The sequence below is a fragment of the Macrosteles quadrilineatus genome, unplaced genomic scaffold (assembly GCF_028750875.1).
Source record: "Macrosteles quadrilineatus isolate MER2022 unplaced genomic scaffold, UCM_ALF_1.0 Scaffold_9__3_contigs__length_116548681, whole genome shotgun sequence".
In the NCBI taxonomy this organism is placed as follows: Eukaryota; Metazoa; Arthropoda; class Insecta; order Hemiptera; family Cicadellidae; genus Macrosteles; species Macrosteles quadrilineatus.
The window spans coordinates 108,177,737-108,188,999 of NW_026542602.1; the positions used below are offsets into that span (position 1 = coordinate 108,177,737).

General features: G+C 35.2%; 1 protein-coding gene across 1 annotated transcript; it reads right to left on the reverse strand.

The window, feature by feature from the left end:
* LOC129002719 (thioredoxin, mitochondrial-like) lies at positions 1-10,894 on the reverse strand. The gene is made up of 3 exons (XM_054430729.1): positions 10,598-10,894; positions 8,416-8,539; positions 1-230 (listed from the first exon to the last, which is right to left on the reverse strand). The coding sequence occupies exons 1-3, from the start codon at positions 10,786-10,788 to the stop codon at positions 114-116; spliced, it is 432 nt and encodes a 143-aa protein (XP_054286704.1). The 5' UTR covers positions 10,789-10,894; the 3' UTR covers positions 1-113.
* Positions 10,895-11,263: the final 369 nt, after the last annotated feature.

Genomic DNA, 11,263 nt, shown 5'->3' on the forward strand with positions numbered 1-11,263 from the left:
TTAAATTATAAATTATTTTATTTCTAAAAAATTTACATGTAATAAATTAATTTTCACATGGTGGTAATAGTTTTCTCTATAAAAGACTCTCCTCACTCCATAAACCGGGTTGTTTACTTTGCGATGACTTGATCAATGAACTTGTGAAGTTTGTCTGTGTCTTGTAAACCCACTAATTTGTCCTCAACTTTTCCATTCCTCATCACAAGAAGTACAGGTACAGTTTTTATCTGTAAAGAAACAAAAACTCTATTACTATTCATAGTAAAACTGAAAGAAATCAATGATAGTTTGCTGAAATGCAGTGGGCCAAAAGTAGTTTAGGCACATAGACACATAGTTTTGGTCATTAACTGACACGTGAATATTTTGCACCTTCTCAGAGTAGTGTTTGACTGATTGGCATTGCACATGTTTAACAAAGATAAATTTATATTATCAACTGATTACTGAATCAAAAATTGTGTTAGTTTCTATTACTGGTTGATTTTGCTGTACACTGTAGGAAATACAAATATTTTACATGATAATTAACTACAGAAGTAACTTTTCTGACGCTTTTCTCACCCTTGTAGATGATTTTTTTGTGTTGCTTTCTTTAAGCGTATTTCCCAAGAGCGATAAGCCACTACCATAGGTCTCATAGCAAGACCTAGACTGACCTATTTACTTTTTTATTTCGGTATCCCCAGAGGCTAAAAACACCATCCGTCCAAATTCATATATATTGTACATTTTGTTTATATTTTGTATATATTGTTTATTTATTTCCCAATGGTTTACACCAGTTTACAAAAATTGATACAATGTTAACAAGATGGGTAAATATTCATACAAAAGAACAAAAATGGTAACAGCAAGAATAAAAAAAAAAAAACAAGTATTATTACCTGTAATATAGTGTACTAAATCAATAATAACAATTCTACTGTAGTGACTAGAGTTATTACTTTAGCAGGGAGGTGACCTTTCTCCGGAACATGGAGTCATGAAAGAAGTCCAGGTGAATTGCGACATCACTACCAGTACATAGAAGTCTCAATATGTCACTGTATGATGCATAGTAGGTGGGTTGGTAGCGTCAGCGGAATATCGTTTTGAAACGGGTTCCTGTTGGGATGTGCAAGTGGATACCGCAGAGTAGATCCGGACAGTCCAGGAGGCCATTGACCAACTTAAAAAGTGTCAGTAGGTCTGAGTGTTGCCGCCTCACGTGTAGAGGGGTGAGGCCAAAAAGAGATTCAACCTCGTTCACAGGAGTACATAGGTAGTCAAGCCCAAGCCTGCTTCCAAGACCCAATCATTTCTTAACCTTTAGTTCCAGCTCACCACACGCTTCTAATGCACAAACTAACAAACCAACTATCCAACCTTTAACCAACTTAGCTGCAATTCATAACCTATCAAATGAATTTGCCAAACTTAGTTTAGTTAAAAAACTTATAGTGTATCTTTACCTTATAACATTGTACATACGCTTGGCTTCCTTAGATATAGCCATGAATAGGCCTAGTATGATAAAAAATTCTGAGAGAACCACAGTTAAATTCTGTAGTAAATTTAATCCCAATGATAAAAAAATGTCAAAATGACTATATTAATTTGTCACAATTTACACCTTAAAGAATAAATAATTTCAAGCTTTAATTAAAAATACCTGTTAACGTTTTCATATAAAAAATTGTCTTCATAACAACACTGTAGGCCCCTATTGTGCATGTGGCAGATTTAATGTGAATATTGATTTAAATCAAATAAAGAGTTAAATATTTATTTTCTTTGTAAAAAATATAGGCCTACTTTAGGATTGGAAAATGAGTAGTTTTGACATTGAAGGATCTCCTGCTAGCCCTTCATTGGTGCTAACATTGAAAACTCCTACCTGGATTTGCAATTTTTGTTTTGATTAGTTAAATTGTATTACTTATGTAAACTAAAATGTAGGTAAGTTAGTTTAGGAAAAATAATCCCTTGACACTCTTGTGTACAGATAATAGAGGCAATAATGCTGAAAGATAAATAGCATCCAGAGCAAATTCAAGCTTTGTCATTTGTCGTTTTACGACACGCTGCGATGCATGCTACGCCAACATTTTAAAACTGCAGGGTAGTTTAAGAGAAAAATCCCTTGACACTTTTTAATATAATCACACTCTTGTGTACAGATAATATTGGCTATAATGCAGGGGTGCCCATCCCCCCCTAGACTCGTGACGCACCCCCCCCCCCCCGCAATTGAGCAACAGCCCCCCCCCCCATAAATGAAATTATAAATAAATTAGAAACATTATTCCCCCGCCCAGCACTATTTGTAAAACTATAAAAGAAGTTTATAATTTTTTTTAGATATTTAAAATTCAAACCCAGTTAATCTATATCAATAAAGTTATAGTTTTGTCTGAACATTGCTCAGAATTATACATATTTTGGGTTATTTATGTTTTATACATTGAAGAAGTTGAAACATGTCTTATCTCAATTTATGTCCGTCTGTCACGGCCCAGAAGGCATTTTATGCAGCCTACTCATGGCCTACTCTAAATAAAACTAGAGTACCGATTATGATTCCAATGGTTTAATTGTATCCACAGGATTGGCCAGAGAGTCCTTATAGTTATTAAAATATGGCCTCACTATTTTGAAAATAAAATAACGGACGATCAAAAACACAATTTTGTGTGATTTTTCTAGTTTATTTTCTCCATGTTTACTACATACGTCATTAATTTATGAAATACTAATAATCTGTTAAGAGAACACGTCATGTATGAAATTATGAACAGCTGTTTTGATAAAGATTCCTTTTCCTAGCTGTCACTGATATGTTTACATAAATGATCTTTAAGAATACTGTGTAGGCCTTAACCATTTCCGATCACGTTTGTAAGCAAATCCAAAACCAAGTGAGATTAATAACCGTGTGGCTTTGGCTTACACATCGGGTTTGATTTATCACGAGTACTAATATGTAACTATAAATTCAATTAAATATTTAGCCATCATCCAGGTCGGGAACCGGAGATTCTGGTTGTATCAAGTTGTACTTGAATTTTGATTACAGGGAAAAGACCGTGAATCAGAGTGTTGTACAGGACTGGAAAACTTATCTTTCTATATAAATAAAATTAGAGTTTTATAAATCACCTCAATTTTAGGAATATTTTATTGCCAGAATATCCATATAGCGTTCGTAACCTGCTTAACGAATTGTCAGCGTCTTTCTCGATAAAACGGATCCCCTCTCCCTCCCTTTAGAAACATCACAGCTCCTTTGATGAAAATGAAATGGAAACAACGCTTGCGCCAACAATCGTCTGCTCCGTACACTTCTGTCTTCTGTCTGCTGTGCGCTATGTTACAACAGATTTAAGATACAACAGCTGGGGAATGATGACGATATAATGCTTAGTACACTGTGATTGAGTGATAACCATGGTAACTTTAGTAAGGCTGTGATTGGTGGATTGGCCAATGAGTGGGCCTAAATATGGCGACTTGTTGAATTCTTGTATGAATTGAAGAGAAACCTATTAAAGAACAGAAGAACAAAGAAAGAGAATAACAAGATTGTTCTCGTTACCTACATTCTTTTTTAAGAGTGTTTTAATTATCTCTAAATATAATTTTACACTTTTTTATTACTTACCTATCAATTCCTATGCTGTGATACAGCACCTATCGGTAGCCCATCTTTCTATCATGAGCAGTACCTGATAACAATTTCTAAAGGTTCCTTTAATATTTACGTTATTTATAGCAATGCAATGTTTGGCTAGTGATTAGTTGAGTTTGAGTTAGCTACAATTTTAAACGTTGCCGTTTGTACAATTGAACCAAGATAAATGATTTGAAATTTACAATAATAATGATTGTGCAATATTGAATTTCGTTTATAAAAATGTAAATCGTGACGGTTATGGCTGTTTACAGCGTTTTAATGAGTTTGTCATCTGTTTTTATACTATATTGGATTAACCATATTTTTCATTCCCCCCTCCCTCTCCCTATTAACTCAGGTAATCGAGTATCTACACAATAGTGTAAAGTATTGTAGCCTATGCTACTTGCTACTTGATTGTATTTTAACGAGCTTTATGTCAACAAAGCGTTCTGCTTAAGTCGCGGTGTAGCTGGACGTGTCTGTACCACGCGTTATCTTTTATCTATCACAGCAGTTGAGCCATCCCGTGCGCTCCCTCTTAGATATCACGTCTTGCTAATCTTAAACAATAACTTTCTACACGAATCCTAAACGATCCTAAAATCCTATTTTAACTAATTTAATACAATAATATAACTATTGTCATTAATTAATCCACTTTCTATCTGGCGACTTCGTAATGTATTTTGGATTGTTGTCACGTTGAACACTGTTGCAATTAACTTTAGCCCCCCCCCCACATTTGAATTTTTTGAGCCCCCCCCCAAGAATTTCAATGACGCAGTCTGCGTCACGGCCCCCCCCTTGAGGGCACCCCTGTATAATGCTTTTAAAGATGAATAGCCTTCAGAGCAAATTAACGCTTTGCCATTTGTCGTTTTGCGACATTTGTCGACAGGCGACACACTATATAATTAATACACCAACACAAAATTTGTCCTCTGAACTTTTCCACCATTCTTAAACGATTTTGACCATTCACGTCTCATTGGAAAGAGTGTGTTACGTAGATTTGCAAACTGGCCTTAAATTTTTGAAAAAGTCCCTTGGGCTGTGCCCCAGTGGCTTTTAAGGTTCCCATGTTATCCTTATGAAGAACATATTTGTTTACATTATGATCAACTGGATAATTTAATTGCTGTTAATATTTATCTTTGCAATTCAAGGAAAAGGATGTATAAACACTGATTTCCTTGAAATTAAATATTTACTATTTGGATTAACGTACATATTATAATTTAAAAAATCGAGAAAGCTTGTACAATTTTATATATTTCACCAAATAATATAATAAATGAATTGACACATTACTGTATTTTTTGGGCAATCCTTGAAAGAACCGATTTGCAAACAATGGAAACATAGACAAGTTATAGAAAGCCACCAAGTAGAAGAAATGGGGATAATGGTTTTTTAAAGAATTCAGTATGATATCCTTTTTAGCCTATATAATGAAGAAAGAACGCCTACAAGATGAAGATTCCTACAAACAATGAACGAGGATGTTAGCCGAAGTGCTACCAATTTTAGTAGAAAACATGGATAAACTTTGTGATAAAAGCCTTTACTAAAACTTTCATTGAAGGATTCAATTTCTAATCACAGTTAAGGAAAACAAAAAAACATCTGAGCAACATCAGGCCTTTTAACTCTGCATTTCCTCACCTAAGTAAATATAATTGACATTATTACAGCAGCTAACCAAAAGAATGCAAATTGAAGCAAATACAATTTTGACAGAGAGGTTATGCAGGAAATCAGGTAGTTCTTAAGTAATGTGAACAAATTTTATCGATAATAAAAATTACTGAAAGTCGTAAAGTTACTGGTGACAATGGTGGTACCATGCAGGCTACATCATCCAATAATGAATATAATCATGGATAACCTAATGCGACTATGAGTGGAAAACAATTTGTAGAAAACACTAAAAACAAGATCAGCTTTTGAAAAATGATAAAATGTCTACAAGAAATGTTGATTATATCTAACTGGGTCATCGTTAGTAATTTCATTAAAGTTAATCTCAACTAAAAGATGATTTCCCTTGATCTGGCTAGGGTTGATTATCGACCAAACTACAATGCGAGTCTTCAGAGGCGCTAATCAATTATCGTATGAAAACCGTTATAAACCGCAATGAATCTTATACCATTAGAAAGATAAGATTCTGAGGATTTATTTTCATGTATAAAGCATTATTGAGCGAGTATTATGTAGCGAGAAACATAGTTTGAAAAACTAGAGAGTTCAAAATATATTTTGGCAGTGGAATGTTTTGGTCACCTGACAACAAAAAAAGCTGTTTTTGGCGATCGACAATTTATTTATTTATAAACGGAAAACTCCATTTTACATATAGGACAATTAAATTCTACATCATATTATTACATATTACAAAACTACAATAAATTCCCTATAATTCCCTCTGAATCTATGAAGTAGATGATTGTAAAATTTTTATTTGGTTTTAAAAATGTCATAAAAAACTATGTTTTCCTAACAAAAAAGTTTCAAAATTTTACATTCCGACATAAATTACTCAGAAATGTTAAAATTCAACTAAAACTATATATTTTCAGAAAGATCTTATATTTTCTATTATTCAGAATCCTTATATATAATACGTGAAGGCGATTTCTACAAAACACTACTCCTCCGTTAATAATGGGCGGATTTTTACAAACAACGTGTCAAAATAAAGTATTTTTTGTGTAGACGCCCCCTTTCACCAATTCCTGTAATAAAAATCCTTGGGCTTTGCCCCACAGGCCATCAAAGTTTTGGTGTTTCTCCCATAAGATTAACATGGGGGAATCTAAATATTTAATTGGAAACTTTGTCCCCAATAATTTGAGATAACAGCTGGGCTTAGGAACTTGGTAGAGGTGTCCAAAGAAAGGTCTTGGTCTGTAGATGAGTTTTCAAAGGAAAAACTAAGCAAAATCCCTTAGGACTCTGCCCTAGAAGCCTTTATAGATCCCTCCACAGAGTTGTTTGAGCGGAGCGAGCGAAGCGAGCGAAGCTCTTTGGGATCAACTTCAATGCAACAAATAGAGAAACATCACTCAATAACGGCTGAACTCATTTCAGCCAAACTTAACAAAATTACTTAGACTAATAGTGAGATGGTTTTTAAACATACAAATTTCAATAAGATAATAATTATGCAATTTAAAACGAACTTAAAATTTCCAAATTTAACATTAGGCTTATGGGGCTAAAGTAGCCATGACAGTTTTTTTGTTTACAATAAAAATGTAAACAAGAGAATCATAAGGTATTTCTGAACTTTCTAGACTTTTCTTTTAAACGTTTTAAACCATTGCTATGATTTTAATAAACAAGAGAATGCTGTTAAAACATTTTTTTAAGGCGCGGAATTCACTGAAAGTTGAGAAAATATGCGGAACTAATTTCTCAATGCGCGGAGCATAAACAAGGAGCGGAGGAATACGGACCGGTGACTACTTTCTTGGGAACCTATTTCTGTTGCCACTGTTGCCAGCTGATTAGAAACAGCCAATGTTAGAAATCAGGATTTAATAAGCGATATATCGAACCGCATCGAAATCGATATTTAATCCGATAATACCTCACAGGTTATATTATGTTGAATTACATCGACGGTGCAGTAAGTTATTACACTTATTAATAAAACGCAGATTGAACACTGATCTAATTTAGGCATGTGGGGAAGGTAGGTCGGGGTCTATGAGTATTCGTGACTACATTAAGTGTTTTGAAGTAAGGTTAGATTAGGAAGATAAAGTGTAGGTTATAGATAGGTGATCGGGTTGTTTATTTGTGTTGCACCATATCATTTTTATCTTTTAGAAGTCCATGACATAGGCCTGGAATAGTTGGGTAGTTAAGCCACATAGGCTAGGTCTAGCTCAACTAAGGGGTAAACGTTTGCCGTTTACTGTTATCGAAGTTGATCCTTAACTTATTGGTATTTACCAGTAGGCCTAAGGAAACTTGGATATTTAAAAGTTGTAAAACCAAGTTTGGTTATCCTTGATCAAATTAAAATATTTTATTGACCCTGACAAAGGATGGGCTAGGCTATAAGTTAATTGGCAGTTTCTTTGATATCTAGTCTTTTAACCATGAAGGCATACTGGTAGATATGCTGGTCTTTAGTGGTCACTGCTGCAAACGAAGATAGCCGGGTGGCGGGCGGGAGCTCGAGTAGCTCTGAAGCAAGCCGAACTCGGACAAACTATCACTGTCTGCCACGGCGATGAATTCGCCATGGTTCATGATAAATAATTTATATTGTGGTACCTTCCTCTTATCTTACATTCTTCTTATCCATTATTTCGAAGGGGGCCCGATTTTCATTATTGGGGTCTTCATTATCTTCATCTTCATTATCTTTGGTAAGCCAGTCTTGAAAATATAGCTTATAAAAATGCAATGGTTTTATGCGCTGTCATTTTTGCTGTCCGAAAAACCTCTAGCCACTTTATAGTAGCATCCACTACAACCAAACAATAGAGTCTGTCATAAGGTCCAGCATAGTCGATGTGTACAGCATTCGAGACTATGAGTGTTGTGGCACGGTCCTGGGAGACAAAGGAAGTTCTGGTTTTTTGTTTTTATGTTTTTGACAATCTCTGCAACCATGGAAGTAGACAATCTTGCTCTGAAAGTAGGCCTACCTGTTCTGAGTAAAAACATAACTAGGCCTACGGCAAATTCTGTTGAAACTACAACATTCATAAATATGCTACACTATATTAACTTACATCATAGTCATCTGCCAACTTCTCTTGTTCATCAATGTCCACCTTGGCCAAGACAATTTTCCCTTCCTTCTCAGCCACCACTGATTCTATTCTCGGAGTCAAAGCTTTGCAGGGGTTGCACCATCTGTAAATCCATAAGTAGGTTAGCTTGCGTTCAGGATTAAAGAAGTTTCGTTTAAGGTAGATAACCATGCTAAGGAAGCATTTTCTAAATGTAATCGCCAAATAAGTAATTCACGAGGGTTCTTTAAAGATGGAACAGGAACATTTCAACAGCTTAAAATCTTCAATGCATGTATCTTGTAGTGCATTAAATAGTGTGTAAAAATTAAACAACAAAAAACTGATCAAATTATACCTATTTTATTTTGTTTGGTTTTTGCACCAGATATAAGCTATTGCAGTTTTTCTATTTTTTATAATCAATTACCGGTACGTAATTAGCCTAGTAGTCAAGGTAGCCAAATAAATTATCACCATCCTGTAAAAGTCGCTGCCACGCTTGTTCCTTCACACATGGTGGCTGCGACCTTCTCGCTAAATAAAGTATCTCTGTTTCATATTGTGTGCTTCTTTCATCAAGTTGAGTTTCTTGCTTGTTCCCTCATCAGAGACTTTCCCTATCTTCTTTGGTTTACCAACAGATTTAGTAGGCCTACCTACTTCTAATAATATACTTTACCACAATCCATAAATGCATTGTCCTCTTTCATCCAGATTGTTAACAATCAATTAAGTTAACTTACAGGTAATTTTAGCCTAAACCAAAGATATAATGTAAGTAAGTTACCACTTAAAGTTACAACTTAACAACTCAACAAACAGCCACAAAGGTGTAAGTGCAGCTTCAAACAAGTGGACAGCGGTGATTGACGGTTTTACAGGGATGGGAGTAAGGCCCGCCGCACATTGGAGCGAGGTGAGGTGCGTCTGATTCTGTAATTCACACGTTTAAATGGAGCACCGCACATTGAGTCAGGGCTCCGCAGCGTTGTAGTTGGAATACAGTTTTCCTGCACCTCGCTCGCACCTGCGTTGGTTTTCTAGTGTTTCGGGAGCCTTGCACCGATTATTATAAGATGAGTTGGATTTTTTTTTTTTAAAGCTATAGGCTAGCTTGTTGATAATTGCATTCCTTTCCACTGATGTCACTTCCAATCAACTTATGGATATCATAAAACTGTTGTTTGTTCACACATAAATATTCTCTAAAAGACCGGTCTGGCAGTTCAGTAACTTAGGCTAGTTAAAACATAAATTAAGTTATGATTTTATCTTTTTTTAATTTAGGCCCAATCACATTTCCAAAAACATTTTTTACGTTTTTGGATAGCGAATAGAGTAGCCTAAAGCTAAATTATTAAACTTGAAATCAGAAAAGGTCCTAAAAATCTTCCTCTACTCGTGACAGTACTGTAGTGCCAAAGCTAGGAAACCTCTGTCCTGCCTCGCTTCAATGTGCTGTGGCACAAAAAAGTCCTCGCTCCCGCCAGCACCTCGCCTCGCTTCAATGTGTGGAGGGCCTAAGACAACTAAACAAACTGTGTGCGCACCCCTGAGAGCTAGGTTCCAGCAACCTGTGAGGTGCCACGTAAGTTATACACATATGAGGGGTGAACAAATTTGTTAATGTAGACTAATTCAATATTAATTTTAGCTTTCTGGCAGTTTTGCTTTGCCTCAATCTCAATCCCTGCAGTCTCTTTACAAATAAGTATGTAGGCCTAATGATTCCTCCTACTGCTCTGTATTTTACTATTTAAAACACTGGGACTAATATGTGAGAGGTAGCAGGGAGGTATATAGTATTGAGGACTTAACAATCTGTGTGGCCTAGCTTGCTAAAAAAAGTAGGCCTTCATAAAAAAAGTAGGTAACTTACACAACTTTAGCCTGGTGCATATCTTCGGTGTAGGCCTAAAGTAGGGCCTAATACCACACAGTAAATAAATGATCGCATGTAATATTACAGTTCTGTTGGACCTTCGAATAATCAGACCCAGTAGCCTATGTTATATAACATAGGCTAATATATACTATATAGGCCTAATATAATTTTTATATTAAGTTAGTAGGTCTACGTCTAGTAACAGGCTCAACATTAAGACTTAACTTGGTTTGTTTGGAAATACATAAAAATTAATTAGCCTTATCTTATTGTTTAGAAATTTAATAAACTTACGTTGCAAAAAAGTCGACAATAACTGGAGTTTTACTTTTCTTTACTCTCTCATCAAAATCTTTTTCATCTTGAATTTTAAAAGACTTTGTAGCTTTTGAAGAAGTAGTAATACGACACAATTGATGGGCAAATGGACTTGAAACACTTCTACCAATAAGGTTTATGCAAGAAAACAATTTTGTAGTTTGCATTATAGATTCAAGTTATTAAAAATAATGAAAGATTAAAGATTTGAGTTAAGTACAGTAAGTATCCTGATATAAACACAAACCCAGCAGACCACCACAAAATGATGAAAGTTGTTGTTACGTAAACAAACTTTTTTTTATATCATAGACCAACCAGCAGGCAGTATCGGTTCACAGCTGAGAAAGCAGAAAGGCGAGAAAGGTTTGGATAGGTTTTTTTTCTAAATGCCAAATAGCAGTTTGGGCACAGTTCATGAAGCTTCGCTGTTTTCTTGACTTTTCCGTGTGTATATATCTGCGCAGTCAGTGCTATGGGTCGTCATGCAATCCAAAAAACAGCTATAAAATGTATACAACAATAGATATGTTTTATCTATGATACAACCTGCACCCGGTCAAGGTCAGTGCTAGAGATCATCACCACTTCAACGAACACTGTTCAATTTTTCACCAATTAGTGTTGAGAATCTTTATTCTA

Bases quoted from the DNA above. Each gene is read 5' to 3' on its own strand.
- LOC129002719 (XM_054430729.1), bottom strand. From the start codon at position 10,788: ATGCAAACTACAAAATTGTTTTCTTGCATAAACCTTATTGGTAGAAGT. The intron at 8,540-10,597 runs GTAAGTTTATTA...ATGGATTTACAG, and splicing joins ATTGTCGACTTTTTTGCAAC to ATGGTGCAACCCCTGCAAAG. The intron at 231-8,415 runs GTAAGTTAATAT...GTTTCTTTACAG, and splicing joins AGTTGGCAGATGACTATGAT to ATAAAAACTGTACCTGTACT.